Genomic DNA, 19,131 nt, shown 5'->3' with positions numbered 1-19,131 from the left:
CAACCAAGTTCAGAGAGTTACCAGACAATAAAGGAGGATATTTGTAGCTCAGGATCCCACAGTTCGATCCTGAACTACAAATATTCTCCTTTATTGTCTCTGATTTGGCTCAAAGCCCAGGTGTAGACAACGCTATGAAAAGACAACTACACACCAATACAAAACTGCCTCTTCTTGACTATCTTCCTGTTCACAGAACAAGCATAATTTGCCCTGAATCGCAATTTCATTCTCTTTTGGGCCATACGAGGTGGAAGTCTATTTTCAGCCAAGATGCTCCTCCAGGAAACGAAAAGAAGCAGCAAAAATATTAACATAATGTACCAGTTAATGCTGCGAGCAATGCTGGATCTCTTTGGCTTGCCTCTTGATGTTCAGTGTTGCAGATTTCTGCTCTCCTGGCTGGCTCAAACTATTCTTTTGGCACTGTGTTATTTGTCGTGCTGCCACACTGAATCACAAAAGAGCATTTTAAGAGAAACAAGAGCTTCTGGTACAAAAAACACCCTCCTCTGGTTTGCTTTTCTCGAATCTTTGAGAAAGGGATTGAGGCGAAGATGGCAAGAATTGTAATAGAATTTCTAAAAATAATATTTGGATTATTTTCTCTGCACATTTTAGACCCTGGAAATGCAAGATGTGAGCTGCAGATTTTGTAATTAACAGTCTCTTGCAAGATGTCCCAAAGGTGCTTTTTTCAATAGGCAACTGGACTTTCTGGTTTTTCTTTGAAGATGTTTTGCTTCTCATCTGTCATGCCCCTGTTGGAATCTGAATCCAAGGGAGAGGTGGAACAGCTGACAAGGAGTGGGAGTATGGCTCCGGTGGCTGTGGAGGAAACTGGGGAAGGGCACAGGCCGGCTGGGCATTCAGAGGAAGACCCAGGCCCACCCCCTCTTCATCCTAGGACACGCAGGGAGGAACGGATAAGAGAGCAACATGAGTTGTGTGTTTACGGGGGAGGAAAGGGCCCTGATCCCCTTCATAGGCTGCAGCTGGGAAGACTGTTTAAAAGGGCAAACTGTGCATGGCAAAGTTGCTGGAAGCAAAGCATGAAATTATTCTGGTTTGTCAAGTCTTATTTGAGTTCTGGCATCCTCCCAAGTGTGTGTATTTCGTTATCTTTTGACGTCTTCAATCCCTTATCCTGCCCTATCTCGTCAATTGCTGCAGCGTGGTTTGTGTTGGTTTTTATTTATAATTAATATGTACTTTGGGTTTGAATGGGATTTCTTCCCTTTAAAAACTGTTCTTGGGAGAGTTTTTAATCCAGCCGATGATAACTGGACATTGGAGGCCAAGTTGGAGGAATTAAAGGGTCTTTTACCTATTTTTGTGACTTTGTTGCTTTTGTGCCATGCCCTGGGTCATCACATCATCCAAGAAGCTTCTGTGCACTGACTGGATTGATGAGGAATGGAAGGATTTATAAATTCCTTACCACCCAGTCAGAGCTGAAGAAGCTTCTTGGATGAGAAGCGAAACATCTTCAAAGAAAAACCGGAAAGTCCAATTGCCTCTTGAAAAAAAAGCACCTTTGGGACCACCATGACCTGGATGACTGAGAATCTCTACAGTGTCTGCAAGATTTTTGAACCTTCTCCTCCTTATATTTCCCTCCCTGCTCTTTCTAGCAAGCCCTTCTTTACTGCTGGTGAACCATGTGTTCACTCAATGACTGCAGCATTTGTTTAACAACTTCAGGGGCTGCTTTTACGACCATGGCATTCGCTTATCAATCATTACACACAAAAAAAGGTCGTAAAATCAGGCCAGTCATGTGACCAGCTCATTTTTAAAACTGGCGTGACTTATGACCCTGATGAGCAGGCTGTGTTATGATTGTAAGTTGAGGGTCTACTGGTCTACTCTGTTAGTTTTCTGTTCTCTAGCCCGGCGCATTGTTGCACCAATAGAAGAAAATACTAGTGGAAAGACAGTGTCACTGATGGTGTTACCTAATGGAACACAGGTAGTCTTCGACTTACAATAGTTCGTTCAGTTGCAATGGCAGTGAAAAAAGTGACACGACCAATTTTCACAGTCACCAACTTTGCAACATCCCTACAGTCATGTGACCAAAATTCAGACTTTGGGCAACGAGTTCATATTTAGGACCATTGCTATGTCCCGATCCTCTGACAGGCAATGTCAATGGAGAAGCCAGCTTCACTTAACAACCGGGATACTTATTTAATGACTGCAGTGATTCACTTAACAATGGTGCCTTGCTATGTCCCGATCCTCTGACAGGCAATGTCAATGGAGAAGCCAGCTTCACTTAACAACCGGGATACTTATTTAATGACTACAGTGATTCACTTAACAATGGTGGCTTGAAAGGTCGTAAAATGGGACAAAATTCACTTAACAAACATTTCATTTAGCAACAGAAATTTTGGGCTCAATTGTGGTAGTTAGTCAAGGACTACCTGGAAGAGAGAATTAATTCTATTTATGTTTACAGACCTTCTTCTTTGCCGTGTGGATTAATCCTGGGTAACTTATTTGGGTGTTTAAGGAAATGTGACTGAAACATCCCACCCCCCACCCCGTTTGCTATTTTTTACTTCATTAACTTAAGTTTTAGCTGGACAGTCAATTAACTAGCGGAGATGCTAATTCTCAATCCACTGTGGATTCTGTTAATGTTTAAGGAGAGACAACAGAACGAATAAAATATATTTTCATACAAAACTTCCCACAATCATTTACATTTCTCTGCTCACTATTTGTTGTGGCCTGCCAATGGCCATCAGAGCTGGCGGCAGACTCGGACAGTGAGGAGGTTGGGGAGGAACATGGGCCAGTCCTGGAGTCTGGGGAAGATTGTGACGAGTGCTCTGTGTCGGAGGCAGAGATGGAGCGAGGGCCCTCCAACAGTTATCAGCTGATAACTTCACAGTCAGAGATCAGTGGGGCAGAAGAACAGCTGGAGCCTGTTTCCAATGTGCACGTGCACAGAGCTGCCAGGAGAAGGGAACAGTTAAGGAACAAGGGTCAACTCTGGAGTAAAGGCACAGGTGGACGGTGAATGGCCCCTCCCATAGGAATAAAGAGGAATGAAAAAGGAGTGGTGTTTGCAGGAGACAATTAGTTCGTTTAATTAGTGTGAAGATTTGCTCGTGATTCTCAGAGAGTCCTTGCCAAGTATTTTCTGGTACAGAAGCTATCAGCCTGGCAACTCTCCAAGCCCGATAAGGTCTGTGGTTGTAATTCACCTTGAAAGACTGTTTGCTGGGACTTTGCTGGGTGTGAATGATAGGAATTCACATTAGCCTAATAAAAAGGGATTTTGTGAAGCCTAGGTCAGAACACCATGGAATCAATTGCTGGAAGGAAAATGCACAAACCTCTTTTTTTTCTTAGCTGGTTATTCTTAACAAGTGAGATGCTATTCCGTATGCTTTGCAAAAGTTCACGTCTCGAGACTTCCAGAACCCTATTATCATGATTAGCTTCTCTTTGGGGATATGTCTGCCTCACTGTCATTTTTGATACCATGTCAAAAGGAGGCCAGGCCATCTCCAACACACACACACACCCCCAGTAATATTGCCCAAGTATGACCTTTTTTGGTGCCGGGATCCGGGTTAAGCGTTACTCCCCCTTCCATCCTTCCTTCCTCCTTTGTGAATACATTAACAACACGGAATTTGTAACCCGCTCCTCACCCACGCCATCCTGGAAGTTTAAAATATGCTTTTTTGGATTTACACAATTTTGTTGTCACAAAAAAAAAATCTGGGGAAGGGAAAGGAGCATTCTCTCTGGATGTGGCAAATGTGGTTATGCCAGATAATGGTGGCGATCAAAATCGAACCTGTCAGCTGCCTTGTGGCCATCAGCAAACCTTTCGCATTCTGCTTTGCATGTTAACAGTTTGCAGCAAAGGAAAAACCCTGATTTACCAGTATCTCATTAAAATAATGCGGACAGGACGAACAAAGCTGCGGAGCCTGGCTGTACGTCACACTAAATCATGACGCTCTGGGGGAAGCAATTGACTATGGCCTCATTATTTTAGACAAAAGTGGGCTTGGAGGATAAAACACACACACACACACACACACACACACACACACACACACACACAGATGATGCAGTTCCTCCCAGCCACATTTTCTTTCATGTACTTCGGGCGAAAAGGATTGTTGGCATCACAAGTCCCCAGAGAACCAGCCTTATTTATTTCCCAAAGAATCACTTTTGGTACAACTCGGCAACTATAGGATTTTCCAACTGCTTACATCCCTTTTTTTGGAGGGGGGGAAGTGGGGGGTGTTTTAAAATTCTTAAATTTGTTCTCCGGAGTCAATTTGCCAGGGTGATAAGAATCACTAGAACAAAATGTAGAAGAGTATTGGAAATATCATGTAAACAGAGGAAAACCTCTACAGGGATTTAAGAAGAGAATAATAAGAATGTTAGAGAATTGTGGGCACTTAATGACTGATTTTACTTGTATTTGCATGGTTTTTTTAAAGTTGTGTCTTAATAAAATATTAGCAAGCCACCCAAAAGTAGCCAAAAAATAGAAGGTGAATGGATGAGATTTTAAATGTACTAAAACATACCACTCAATCGACTTACGACCAGAATTGAGCCCAAGATTTATGTTGCTAAGTGAGATGCTTGCTAGGTGAGTTTTGGCCCACTTTGGTGATGACCCAGGGCATGGCACAAAAGTAACAAAATCACAAAAATAGGTAAAGTCCCTTTAAGACCTCCAACTTGGCCCCCAATGTTCAGTTATCATCGGCTGGAGAAAAAACTCTCCCAAGAACAGTTTTTAAAGGGAAGAAATTCTGTCCAAACCCAAAGTACATATAAATTATAAATAAAAACCAACACAAACCACACTGAAGCAATTGACGAGATACGGCAGGATAAGGGATTGAAGACGTCAAAAGATAACAAAATACACACACTTGGGAGGATGCCAGAACCGAGATAAGACTTGACAAAGAAAGATAATGCGCGCTTTGCTTCCAGAAAGGTGCTGTGTGTGCAAACACCCCTTTTAAATCCTGTTTTCCCAGCTGTAGCTAATGAAGGGAATCAGGGCCTTTTTCTCCCCCGTAACCCACGTTGTTCCCTTATCCGTTCCTCCCTGTGTGCTGTAGGATGAAGAAGAGGTGGGCTTGGGTCTTCCTCTGAATACCCAGCCCAACTGTGCTCTTCCCCAGTTTCCTCCACAGCCACTGGAACCACACTCTGTCAGCTGTTCCACCTCTCCCTCGGAATCAAATTCCAACAGAGGCATGACAACTTTATGACATTTCTTGCCACAGTTAAGTGATTCACTGCAGTTGATAAGTTACTAACACCATTGCTAAGTGAATCTGGCTTCCCCATTGATTTTGCTTGTCAGAAGATCACAAAAAGGAATCACGTGACCTTGGGACACAGCAACAGTCGTAAACATGTCAGTTGCCAAGCCTCTGGATTTTGACCACGCAACCATGGGGATGCTGCAATGGTCATAAGTGTGAAAAACGGACATCTGTCATTTTTTTCAGTGTCATTGTAAATTTGAATGGGTCACTAAGTGAACGGTTGTAAATCGAGGACTACCTGTACAGTCCAAGTATTCACAAAATAGTGGAAGAATTCATCACAAATCTATATTCACCTGTCAGTCAGATTCTTGCCTTACATCCTAAGTTCGGTGCTACTGTAAATTTGAATGGTCATTAAACAAACTGTTTTAAGCTGAAGTCTACCTGTACCTAAGAGGAAAAAACAACAACCCAGAACTTATTCACAATCATTCTGTCTAAAAATTTTACCCATTGTGGATGGAAATGAAAATAGCTGTTCCGGACATGAGTTTATTTATTTATGCTTTGGGGACATGAAAATTACGAAAGCTAATTCTACTTAAGCATAGAAATGGTGGCAGATGAGAATTTAAAAAAGCTTTCCCTTCCAAATATTATCTGGATACAGTATTTACACTCAAGAATATCTGTGGAAAAAAATTAAAAAAGAGAAGATAGCAGCCATAACTATGTAACTGAAGCTCCACCCCTGCGTGTAAAAAGGCGCGGTACTATATAGCCACAGCTGCAATCTTGATTTTTTTCGACCACCCGCCCATGAATGCCCCTTATCTTGCATTCACAGTAAAAAATAATAATGGGAGTGATTATTGTTTTGCCTGCATGTGCCAATACTGAGCCAAGACTACGTATATGGGATTATATTGGCCAAATTCATATTTGATTATATATTCCTGGGATATTTTTATGCTATGATCCTTTAAAAAAAAAGGAAGAGAAAGTAATAACCAGCCACAGAATTGAAAGCAGAATAAATCCTTCATTTTCCATCCTGCCCCCTCAACAAAGGAGATTAAAAATGAAAGATGTATCATAAATAAAATTTGTATGATCAAAATTACTGTAGTTAGAGTCTTCTTGGCATTAACGAGGATTTAGGAACTTTCTACTATATAATATGCCCGGGGGGGGGGGAGGGGGGGAGAACCCACTGGGGCTGCCACTAACATAAATGATATTATTTCCAGTATTCTTCGTCCCTTTTTAAAAATACACTGTGCTCTGTGTGTGTGTGTAATTTTTATTGACGAATGAGGTTTTACAAAGTTGGAAGCTACAGAAAAATAAAAAAACACAGTAAAGGTGAAAGAAGGTATGGAGAAAAATAGAATAGAACAGAAAAGGTGAACATGGAAGAAAAAAAAAGGAAGACGTATCAGCTTTGTACCTGTTATAAACATAAATAAACCCTATTTGCATGCTTTCAAATTACATAAACTAATTCCATTCTGTTGGAATATACATGCTGTTTGAATCAATCACCAGGTCATTTTATGAATTTTCAGCAAAAAAGTCCATGAAAAGGGGGTCAATTTATTCTCCAAAGAAGGAATGGATGTAAGATCATTAAAGAGAGATCCAACTTAGAAGCAAGGATAAACTTCCTAACAGTGAGAACAATTAACTGGTGGTATGGCTTTCCTCCAAAAGATCTGTCATCTGCACCTCTATAGTTATATATAACCCAACAGGACAGACACAGACTTCAGAGAGTAATTAGGACTGCAGAGAAAACAAATACTACCAACCTGCCTTCAATAGAGGACCTGTACACTGCACGAGTCACAAAGAGGGCTGTGAAAATATTCACAGATCCCTCACATCCCGGACATAAATTGTTTCAACTCCTTCCCTCAAAATGACACCATAGAGCCCTGCATACCAGAACAACTAGACACGAGGAATTTTTCCCCGAATGCCATCACTCTGTTAAACAAATAATTCCCTCAACACTGTCCAACTATTTACCAAGTCTGCACTACTATTAATCTTCTCATCACTTCTTATTGCCCCTCCTCTCCCACTTATGATTGTATGACTGCAACTTTGTCATTTGTATCCTTACAATTTATACTGACTGTTTCCTAGTATGATTTGATTGCTAATTTGTACCCTATGACTATCTTTAAGTGTTGTACCTTATGATTCTTGACGAATGTATCTTTGCTTTTTATGTACATTGAGAGCACCAAGACAAATTCCTTGTGTGCCTAATCACACTTGGCTAATAAAGAATTCATTCATTCATTCATTGTGGATGCTTGATCGTTGAAGGTTTTCAAGAAGAGATTGGACAGGCATTTTTGTCTGAAATAATATAGAAGACCTCCAGGGTCCCTTCTAACTCTAGAATAGAATAGAATAGAATAGAGTAGAATAGAATAGAATAGAATAGAATACCTTTATTATATTCGTGGAATACAATGAAATTTGAAAGCTACTCCAGCACAGTGCCCCAAACACCACATCACAATCATGCAACAGAGTATTTAAAAATTAAAATAGTAATAATAAAAATAACAACTCTGTTATTCTGTCTTTTATAAAATTAATTGTTGTTCTCTCCTTAATCAAACAAGTCCATCTAGCCATTTCTGCATGCTCTGCCCTCTTCACAAACCATTCCTCCACGATTAAAAAAACTGCTTTCCTAAGAGTCAAAATATAAAAACGTTAAACTTTCCATCCGCTGTGAAAACGCAGTAGATTGCCAATATTTCATACAAACATTTTCTAGAATAGGAAGAGTACTGATCAGAGAGATTCCTGAGAATATTGTGGACAGCCAAAACAAACGAACAAAAAATCCCCCCCTCAAAGCAAGTGTATCATCAAACAAATCAGCTCGAAGTTCTCACTCGAGGCACAGATGTCCAGGCTCAAATTATCCTACTCTGGATGCATGATGCAAAGACCCAACTCTGGAAAAGGCTCCCATGTTGGGAAGGGTGGAATGAATGACCAAGAGCACGGCCAGCAGTTAAAGTGGTGATCGGAGCACCATTAGAGGACAGGAAAACCAGGTTAGAAAATCGATCTGTGTGATTGCAAAAAATCAGAACACAGAATAATAGAGTTAGAAGGTACCTTGGAGGTCTTCTAGATCAGGGGTCTCCAACCACCGGTCCCCAGACCGGTACCGGTCCGTGGATCATTTTTTACCGGGACGCAAAGCTTGGGCACCGCCATCTTGTTTCGACAGCGCTTCCAGGTTTCGGTTGCTTCCGGGTTTTGGGTTGGAAAGTGCTTCCGGTTTTTCAGTTGCGTTTGGGTGCTCGCGCCTTAGTTTCGTTGAAAGGGGGGGGCGGCTTCGAACGAAGAGCCGTCCCAATGGCGGTGGAGTCTCACGTTACTCAGGTACCGGTCCATGGAAGAATAAATAATCGTGAAACCGGTCCCTGATTCGAAAAAGGTTGGGGGCCACTGTTCTAGATCAACCTGTCACCATAGGTGAATAGTCGGCAATATAAATCAAATAATAAATAAATAAATAAATAAATCTTCCTACTTAAGCAGGAAATTTTACACCACTTTAGACAAATGGTTACCCAACGTCTTCTTAAAAGCCTCCAGTGTTGGAGCACCCACAACTTTTGGAGGCAAGTTGTTCCACTGGTTAATTTTTCTAACTGTCAGGAAATTCCTCCCTAGTTCTAGGTTGCTTCTCTCCTTGATTAGTTTCCATCCATTGCTTCTGGTCCTGCCTTCAGGTGCTTTGGAGAACAGGTGGACCCCCTTCTACAAAGCACCACCAAAGCAGAGCTTCAAAGCAAAGGAGCAACACCAACTTGAGGGCTGAAATCAATCAATCAATCAATCAATCGCTCAAGTGCAGATTGAGGCATATATGCATGTTTATTTATTTTGCACTTCCCCAAATTTTGCAATAGACCCCAAAACATAAAACAATTGTTCAGAAACCTTTCCAAATTAATGTTTTGGCTGTGGATATTTTGAAGAGAATGTGATTTTAGATCCCTGTATTCACCCAACATAAAAAACATATCAATGTAAAATACGTTATAGAATCAACCTATCCTAAAACCTCTAGCAGCTAAGCCTGATCAAGACAACAAGAGTCACACAAAGTTTAATCGCATTAAATGAGAGTAAATAAGGAATTAGGGTACAGAACCTTGGAAACTGGCAGAATAAAACTCTCACCCCAATTTATGAGTGAATTCATTAATGTGAGGGTGTGTGTTAAACCTTGTTTTCCAAGACTGAAAAATTGAAGGATGAACTGCACTTTTCCAAAAAAAAGTCTCCTTCTGAAACCTCGACCTGCTCTTTCTTAGTGATGTTTTAAAACAGGGGTATCCAACCTTGGCATCTTTAATACCTGTGGACTTCAAATCCCAGAATTCTCCAATATGGCTGACTAGGGAATTCTGGGAGTTGAAGTCCACAGGTCTTGAAGTTGCCAGATCTTCAGAACCTTTTTAAAGATCAGCAAGGTTAAGACCAAGTGAATACTGTGGGAATAAGGATGTTATTCTATAGGCAGGTGCTATGATAGAGACTCAGCATTAAAAGAGTTTTACAATCATGGCATCCAGTCCCATCACTTCCTGGCAAATGGAGAAGAAATGGAAGCCGTGACAGATTTTATTGTCTTGGGCTCCGATATCACTAATGACGACAATGCAGCCATGAAATTTTTTTTAAAAAAAGTTTGCTTCTTGGGATGAACAGTGCAGAGAAGAGCAACAAAGATGATTAGGAGATTGGAGGCTAAAACATATAAAGAACCGTTGCAGGAATTGGGTATGTCTAGTTTAATGAAAAGAAGGACTGGGGGTGTCATGATAGCAGTGCTCCAACATCTGAGGGTCTGCCACAGAGAGGAAGGGGTCAAGCTATTTTCCAATACACCTGAAGGCAGGACAAGAAGCAATGGATGAAAACTAATCAAGGAGAGAAGCAACTTAAGAACGAAGGAAGAATTTCCTGACAGAAAAAAAAACAAATAATCTGTGGAACAGCTTCAAAAAAGTTGTGAATTCTCCAACACTGGAGGTTTTAAAGAGACTGAACAACCTTTTGCTTGAAATGGTATAGGGTTTCCTGCCTAAGCAGGAGTTGGATTAGAAGACCTCTAAGGGTCCTTCCAACTCTGTTATTCCGTTATTTTACAGGATTCCTCATCCTTCCTAGGTCATTTTCTCCTTCAGCATTTCATGCCACTGGATCTGATCTATCTTCCCATGGATTATATCAAAATTTTCTCTTTTGAAGCCCAGCATATAAATGTATCTCCTCTCAATTCACCCCCCTGACTATCTTAGCAGAAAGAAAAAGCCAAAACTTTCTCCCTCAACCCCATCCCCTTGCTTATATTTTTAAAAACCACTCATGGAGTTGCTAGCTGCAGGTAACGACAAGCATTTCTTTCATTTGCCATTAAGCTGCTGGGTCTCAAGACAAGAAATAGAAAAATTACAACCAGATGGATTCCCCCCCCACCCCGAATAATAGTGTCCATCATTCTTGATTATTTAAAGTAAAAATAAAAATGCCAAACTAATAAAACAATACCCAAATGTACATGTCACCATTTTAAAAAGATCACCTTTTCCTGTAGTCTTTCAATTATATTTCCCGAATTTCACTTTTTAATACAACATGCATCCTGTTAAATATGTTCAATGGGAATAAGTTCCATAAAATTAACGTGAATCACGGTGCAGGACAAAAGATAACATACATTCACTTCAGAATGGAAATTTTGCAGTCATATTTCACTCTTTTTTCTCCCAATCCCAAGGTTTAGTGCACATGAAAGTAAACATGGATGATGAAACAGAGCAATCCGAATTAGTACATTGTAAAATACGGCATTATTCCTGATATGAAAGAATAGCAAGAATAATGACAGAAACGAGATAGGAATTTTTCTGCAGATTGGAAGCATGCCCCTCCATACTTCCAATTAATGACTAAATTTAACCCACACATACAGACATATATTCTGTCAGACAGACATATTGCATTTATAGAAATATATCTGAGTAGATTAACATAGAAGGACACAGACTTGATGCATAAACCGATCAATCGTTCATATTTCAAACTGCCATGCTGTCCTTTTTCTTCCAAATGTTGAAATCAGGTTAGAAACCCTCCAGAACTGAAGAAACAAAAATTCTTCACTTCAAACAGGAGAAGACTAGAAATTATAATTAAGAATGCCTATAATAACTTGATCGCCATATTTGTAATTTCAGTTTATAGGTTAGCAGGACATTGGGGAACTGTAGGCTCAATCCGAAAATGAAGTTTTTGCCTTCTTTCTCTCTGTCAGTGGCAGTGAACACTTGTGAATCGAGTCTCATTTTGTAAAACCATTTTTTAAAAAAATCTCCAAACAATAATAATAGGAAAAAATTATAGCACCCAAGATTTTTTTTTAAAAAAACCCCCAATAACATTCATTCTGTATCTTGGAGACCAGTTGGATTTTTCTTTCTGGATCCTGATAGTATTTCTTTCAAAAGTACATTAATAAAACCCTAAACTTATATACCCACACCGACACTCACACATAAGCACACACGTCTGCTTATACTACAGATGTTCAAGTGGAAATGAAAGTCAAGTTCATATCATACTTCATTAAAAAACAACAACACCCCATCTGCTCAGTGGTGGGATTCAAATAATTTAACAACCGGTTCTCTGTCCTAATGATTTCTTCCAACAACCAGTTCACCAAACCGCTCAGAAAGTTAACAACCCATTCTCCCAAACTGGTGCGAACTGGCTGAATCCCACCACTGCATCTGCTTATTTAATCAATTTTTGTTCCTATTTAAATGAAAACTATGTATTTCTAGTGAGAAGGAAAGAGAATACGGACACTTGAACTGACTCGTTAACATTCCAGTTCCACCATTATTATTCATACAAATTAGTACAAATAGTTCAAGGTACAATTACTATTATTAATACTAGAAATACTATTATGAATATTAATAGTTCAAGGTACTAATAGAAATAGTTCAAGGTGGCAAACATATCCAATACAATCTCCTCCTCTTAATTTTCTCACAACAATCCTCTGAGGTTGATTGGGCTTAGAGAAATACTGACTGGCCTAAAGTCACCCAAGGCAGGACTTGAACTCACGGTCTCTTGCTTTCTAGCCTGGTGCCAATAAAAAACAGATACTGAGGCCACACAAAAACTAATTACCAAAGTTTTCTGATGACTGCCCAAGAATTAAATAAACATACATATACTTTTAGAGATTACCCAAATGATATTTGGAGTTCATTTATTTACAGGTAAACGTTTAACCTTCAACAGATTTGGGATCGCATTCTATCGATTACCCTTATTAATAACATTTTCATTAAAAGGCGTGTGGCACATTCCTTAACACGCAACAAGTTTAATTCCAAAGCCAAATTATTCACATGGGATGGGCAAAACAGACAGGCATCCTTAAAATGTAGCAATCCAAAAATTCCATTCAGAAAATTCACCCAACAAATAAGGTGAGTTTTTTAGCCTCGGGGTAGAAAAATATACCATCTCAGCAAATGTATCAGCAAAAGGACAGCGACTGTCCTTTCTGTTTAATTCTCTTTCCCTAATCGGTACATTTTCATTTGCAACTATCCATCACTTTTCTCTGCAGCTGAATGTTCTTTTGTTTCTGTAGCCCTGATGAAGGCTGAGGAAAATAGATCAGAGAGAATGAGCAGAAGTAATTACGGTTTATCTCACACCTTTTCTTCAAAAATAGCTCTTTCATAGTCTCCTTATTTGGTTGAACTACCCCGTATTTTTAAAAAATTATTATTACTTTTTGACTAGGCTAATTAACAAGTCAAATGAGAGGTCCTTGGTGCTCTCCGAGCTTGGTTGTTTTCTGGTAGACCTTTTTTTAATCCAAACTAGATAACATCATCAGGACTAGCAATGTTACCTCAGAGAGCACCAAGGACCCCTCATTTCAAACTTGAGCTATTAATATTCTCCTTTATTGGTGACAAGTCAGTTAGAATCTTTGCTCCAGCTTATGAAAATACTACACTCATAACACAGCAGATTTATCTACAAATCTACCTGTATTTATTGTAAATGCATCATCCCCATTTAAGACATGCTGCCAAGCAAACCTTCTTGGATGCCACCGTCTGACCCATAAATGAATGAATTTACCCCAGAATCAAAGTTGCATTTAGCCCACCTGAAAATCTTATCTGTTCAGTTAAATTTAATCAACATTTCTAAATTCAACAAGTAACTCCTTCACTTTACCTCATTGTAGGCAGGGAGTCTGATTTCCTTTAATACTACAGGAGATTTTTTTTTCATAAAATGGCAATTGTAGAACAATGCAGTCCTTCTGATCTAAGGAGAGAGCAGTTATAAATTCAACAGTTATTAGTAGAAGTCTGCAATTAAAATAAATACATGCTTGTTTCTCTAAAGAAGAAATTAACTCAGCAGCTTTTTCACTAGTGGGTGGCTGAATAGTTAAAAAGATTCCACTTTGAAATAATTGTGGCTAAATTCTAAGACTTTGAGGCGCAGAAAAAGAAGTTTATTATAATCTCATGATTGATTTCTAAATGAAGCCATTGTTCAAATATACTCTAAATGTTTTGCCTGCGCCATATCAATCTGCATATTGAAAAACATTATTGTTAGCTTTTTCATTATTGTTAGGTTCCTTTTTAATACAAACAGGTGTTTAATTTGTTTCAGTGCAATTTTTGGAGTGAAGAAAGACCTGTCTGTATAAAACAAATCTTTAAACAAACACCTGTCTGTATAAAATGAAATTTTAAATGTAATGTAAGTTTTTAAAAAAATGAAATTAAGAGATTGGAATGAAAATGAGAAACGCCTAATTTGATGTCTTTTCCTTGATGAAAGTTATATTTCTGTTTGCAAACATACAAGGGGAAAAAAAAGGAAGGACACAAATTAAAATAAAACATTAAAGACAAGCAGGTTTGAATCCTTCTCACATTAGTCTTAATGCCGAGGACAGTTCTGCAAATCAGTTTAATAACCTTAAACAGTTACACTCCCTCTCATCTGTAAAATAAATAGCTTGGACAGAACAAGCCTGGAGGCATTCACTGGACTAATTTGCGTTTTACTCTAACAATGAATGGCAAGCTTCTATTTTAATACAAGTCTATCTTGATTATCTCTTCATTACAGACACCAGCAGCCCCCCCACTACGTTCAACTGCTACCTGAAGAACCAACAAGCCATACATTCATTTGACAAAAACTTACCAAAAGGAAATATACTGGAATCTAACCAGAATAACTAAAAAGAGGTGTTTTTCTTTTCAAAGTTAAACTTTCTAGGCACGATGATCTATTGCACCAATCCGTTCAGCTAGATCCTGGTTTATTTTGTAGAATTATCAGAATGTCAGGCCTTCCTGTTACACCCAATTTAAAACAATCAATCAATAGGGTGCTCAAGCATCTTTAGGATCAATGACTCCAATTAGAGGGGCACAATTTTCTCCTGGATTTCAGTGTCCAGCTACAATTTCAAGGGCTGGTCCCATTCGGTGAACAGAATAACAGGTAAGATCTACAATTGCTTGATCTACAATTAAAACCCATCAAACTTAACAGGAGCCCAGGCTCTGGGTGATACTTTACTGTATGCAGTTAAGCATCCTAAACAATAAAATCATAAATGTGGAGGCAGCACAAATAACCATACCCCACATATTTCTAAACAAAAATTAAAAATGCGGGTTCACACGTAGAAACTTGTTCGCAATACCTGAGATCCGAGTTGAAAAAGCTTTAATGTTGTGCCAGATTTCCGGACTATCTTCTGCAATCATAGAATGTCTGATAACCTGTACTTTTTGCATTTTAAAATTCAAGTTTCCAGGTGAATTCTGACTTTCAAGGAAAGAGCTGAACCTGATCAACCTAGTTAGAAAAAGAGAAAAACATCCCCACGCTTCTCTTCTTTTACATTATGATTTTTTTTTGAAAATACGAGGAAAATAGGAGAAAGTGGGAAAATAGGAAGAGGAAGGTATGTTGGATATCTCTGCCACGTTGAATTATTTGTAAAAAGAATAAAGATGAGATATAAATAGAAGATAAAGAGATAGATACCGTAGATAGATGATAAATGATACAGATAGATAGGTAGATAGGTAGGTAGGTAGATAGATAGATGTAAATAGCTACATAGTTAGCTAGATAATGCAGACATTATTTACACATCTATTCCAGGCCACCCCACCTGAAACAATGCAATTATCTTTTATTTAAACATTTTCCTACAGTCACAAAACACTTTGGCTAATGTCCTATATCTAATTACTTTGTAGATATCTACAATGTACATTATCTATAGTGTCTATTTCCACATATACAGGGATTTCAGGTTAACAACAGTAATATAGTATATACATAAACTGATTTAGACATCCCAGGTTAAACATGCATAATCTCCATGGAATTGAAGAAGGCTGCAATGCTGAATCCTTAGTGAAATTAAACTCTTAGTATCACTAGTTATATTTGGAGGAAAATTGTTGGAAAGACATTATAATATCCACTGCAGACTCTGAATTCTTTCTCTAAGCCAAACCTCATTTTCTCCCAATAAAACATCACCCCAAACTGAAAAACGTATTACTAATTTAATGTGGGTACAATTCAACCCTTTCACATCTCATTCTAGGGAGTGGATTAATTAGAAAGAAGATTCCATAGCTTAATAAACTTTCATTGCTTTTAGCTAAAAACAACCCCCAGTTGTAGTTGTTTTTAAATTAGCCTGCTGAAGTCAATAGGATTTTAAAGTGTTTCAATTTGCTGGATTACCCATAATATCTGATTTGGTAACATCACTCTTCTAAAAAGGATCCGTTTACAGAATTCATTCATTTAGCAAACTGACATTCTGAGAGATTTAGGACAGAGCCACCCAAGTTAATTGATGTGCTTTTTTATTAATATAAATACAAATAAATCAACTCAGAGATTTTTAATGTCCCAGGTTACCAAGATAGAAAATGGTTTAACGGAGAAGCAAAGAAAAAAAAAGCATTGAAAAGAGCGGCAGTCACACTTAAAAGATTGTAGTTAAGACAAAGAATGGGTCCAAAGTTTTAAGATATGAATATATCCAACAAACTGATCAATCCATTATGAAGCAACCTTGCATTCACAATCAGGACCCCAAATGAAAAGTTTAAAATGGAGCATTTTGAACACATTTACAAATTGGGGGGGGGGACACTATATAGTATAGTATTCACTAAACAATTGCATAGGTTTGTCCTCCAGATGATTTATTTATTCCCAAAAGTAATCTGGCGCAATTTCTTTTCCCAATTTTTTTCCCATTTATTCTTTCTGGAGGGAAAAAAAAGCTATAACCTCAGACTGTAGACAAGTTTCTTTTTTAAAAAAAAATTATGCACAAAAATTAATTCAGGACAAAATTGAAAAGGAGAAAAAAACGAAAATATTCGAGAAAGGGGTTGCAGAAAACGGAGCCAAGTAGTGGCCTGGGAGAAAAGAAATTCGGATTAAACCTGCAGAAAGCGAAAGCGGCAAGAGCGGGCAGCCAAGCGGGGAAAAAAAGGCAATTTGGGGTGAGAAGGCGGGACTGGAAATGAAGGAGAATTTCAAGGATGTTAGGACGGGAAGAGGAAGAGAAGGGCCGGGCTGGGATTATTATTATTATTATTTTTGCAGAAGCGTCCAAGCGTCCCATTAGGGTTTTTCGCTGCAGTGTTTGCAAAGCCCCGAGGCGGCTCCGGCAAAGGCAGTACATTTCTCGGGGCAGTTCGGCAAGGCGGCGCCCGTGAAGGGATAGACGGCGGCCGATTGTCCGAAGGGAGCCAAGCCGGGCGGGATAGAGGCGCCGAGAGTCTGGCCCTGGTTGAGGTAGGCCACCAAACGGCGCATCTCCTCCAGGGCCTGCGCTTGCATCAGGATGTAGTTCTTGGCCAGGAGCAGCGTGGCGATCTTGGAGAGCTTGCGCACCGACGGGCTGTGCGCGTAAGGGATGACGGAGCGCAAGCCGTCCAGCGCGTCGTTCAGGTCGTGCATCCGCCGCCGCTCGCGGGCGTTGATGCTGAGGCGCAGCGAGCGCTGCTCCTTGGGCTTCTTGGGCCCGAGGGCGCCGCCGCCGCCGCTCTTCAGCTTGGCCTCGTCTCCGCCGCCGCGCTCGAAGGTCGGGCTGCCGGCCTTGGAGCCTTCGAAAGCCTCCTCGTCGTCGCCGCTCTGCTCTCCGCTGCTCTCCGCCGCTTTGCCTAGCTGCGCCGCCGGGAAAGCCAGCCCGCCCGCGCCTCCGGTGTAACCGCGCCCCGCTTCGCCCGCGCCCCGCACGGCGCCGTAGGCGAAAGCCGTCTGGTTGTAGCTCTGCGCCAGGGCCAGGTAGGACTCGCCGCCCAACGCCTTGAGCTCGGCCATGGTTGGCCTCCGATGGCCCGACCGGGCTAGGACGCCCGGAGCCGCTCTTCTTCTCCAGAGGGGCGCAGCGGCTGGGAGCGCGCCTTTTCTCCCCAGCGCCGGCTCGGCGAGGATCCGGCTACAGCCGTCGCGCGCCACGCCGAAGATCGGGAGCCCGGAGCGCCGTGTCCCACCGAGGACGTCGGGGAGCTCTTCTGGCAAACCGCCCCTTGCGCTCTCGCTCTTGGGAAGGACTTTTCCGCGCCGTCGGGCCGCCTAGGCGAGGATCGGATCTATCCAGTTGCGCTTCTTGCTTCTCTCTCCTCCCCCGACCCGATCCGGGGAGCCTCTCCCGAGATCCGAGGCTGGGGAGAGCAAGGAGAGAGAGGAAGCGCCCCCTCCCCAAGTTACACCCCCCCCCCTCCGATCCGGATTCGCGCCGCAGCCGTCTAAGATCCGGCGCCGCAGCTGTTGCCCGCTCTTTCGGCTCCTCGCTGGGCGCCGTCGAAAACCTGCCTGCCCCGATCCGATCCGGAGGAAGGTTGACTGGCAGTCCCGTTTGGGGATGAGCGAGACGGCGGCGGCGGCGGCTCTGCGCCTTGCCGTCTTGCTGGAGCAGCTCGCTGGGTCTGGAACCAGCTGGCTCCGCGCGGTGCCCTGACCGGAGGCGGGATATTAATCATTGCCCACCTCGCCCATTATGTGGCGGCGAGGGGCCCGCTGGGACTGAGCGGCCGCCCAATCAGAGCGATGCCTCTAATTAATGGCCTCTTAAACAAAAAAGAGAGAGAGAGAGAGAGAAAAGTCTCCGGCCGTGGAAAGAAGCAGGCGCGCCCCGTCAAGGTTGGCCGCCGTTGCGCATTCAACGAATAACAGTGTAACAGAGTTGGAAGGGACCTTGTCGGTCATCTAGTCCAACCCCCGCCCAAGCAGGAGACCCTACACCATTCCTGACAGATGGCAGTCCAGTCTCTTCTTGAGAGCCTCCAGTCATGAAGCTCCCACAACTTCTGAAGGCAACTTCTGTTCCATGGGTTGATTGTTCTCACTGTCAGGAAATTCCTCCTTATTTACAGTTTGAATCTCTGCACTTTGTGTTAACTTTTTAATATAAGAGAAGAAGAGGGTTGGAAGGGACCTTGTAGGTCATCTAGTCCAACCCCCTGCCCAAGCGGGAGTCCCTATACCATTTCTGACAAATGGCAGTCCAATCTCTTCTTGAAAGTCTCAAGTGATGAAGCTCCCACAACTTCTGAAGGCAACTTCTGTTTCATGGGTTGATGTTGGTCAGAAAATTCCTCCTTATTTTCAGGTTGAATCTCTGCTCTTTGTGTTAACCTTATGGTAACCGTATGGTACAATTCCAGATTTTTAA

At 41.2% G+C, this 19,131-nt stretch overlaps 1 protein-coding gene across 1 annotated transcript; it reads right to left on the bottom strand.

Annotated features, from left to right (window-relative positions):
• Positions 1 to 16,748: 16,748 nt before the first annotated feature.
• BHLHE23 (basic helix-loop-helix family member e23) lies at positions 16,749 to 18,361 on the bottom strand. The gene has a single exon (XM_026697280.2). It carries the CDS (start codon positions 17,775 to 17,777, stop codon positions 17,076 to 17,078), a length of 702 nt encoding a protein of 233 aa, XP_026553065.1. The 5' UTR covers positions 17,778 to 18,361; the 3' UTR covers positions 16,749 to 17,075.
• Between the last annotated feature and the right edge of the window lie 770 nt (positions 18,362 to 19,131).

This window comes from Pseudonaja textilis, chromosome 3 (assembly GCF_049901715.1).
Source record: "Pseudonaja textilis isolate UNSWEBS1 chromosome 3, rPseTex1.2, whole genome shotgun sequence".
Classification (NCBI taxonomy): Eukaryota; Metazoa; Chordata; class Lepidosauria; order Squamata; family Elapidae; genus Pseudonaja; species Pseudonaja textilis.
The sequence above is the reverse complement of the archived record's forward strand: the minus strand, read 5'-3'. Positions and strand labels throughout refer to the sequence as shown.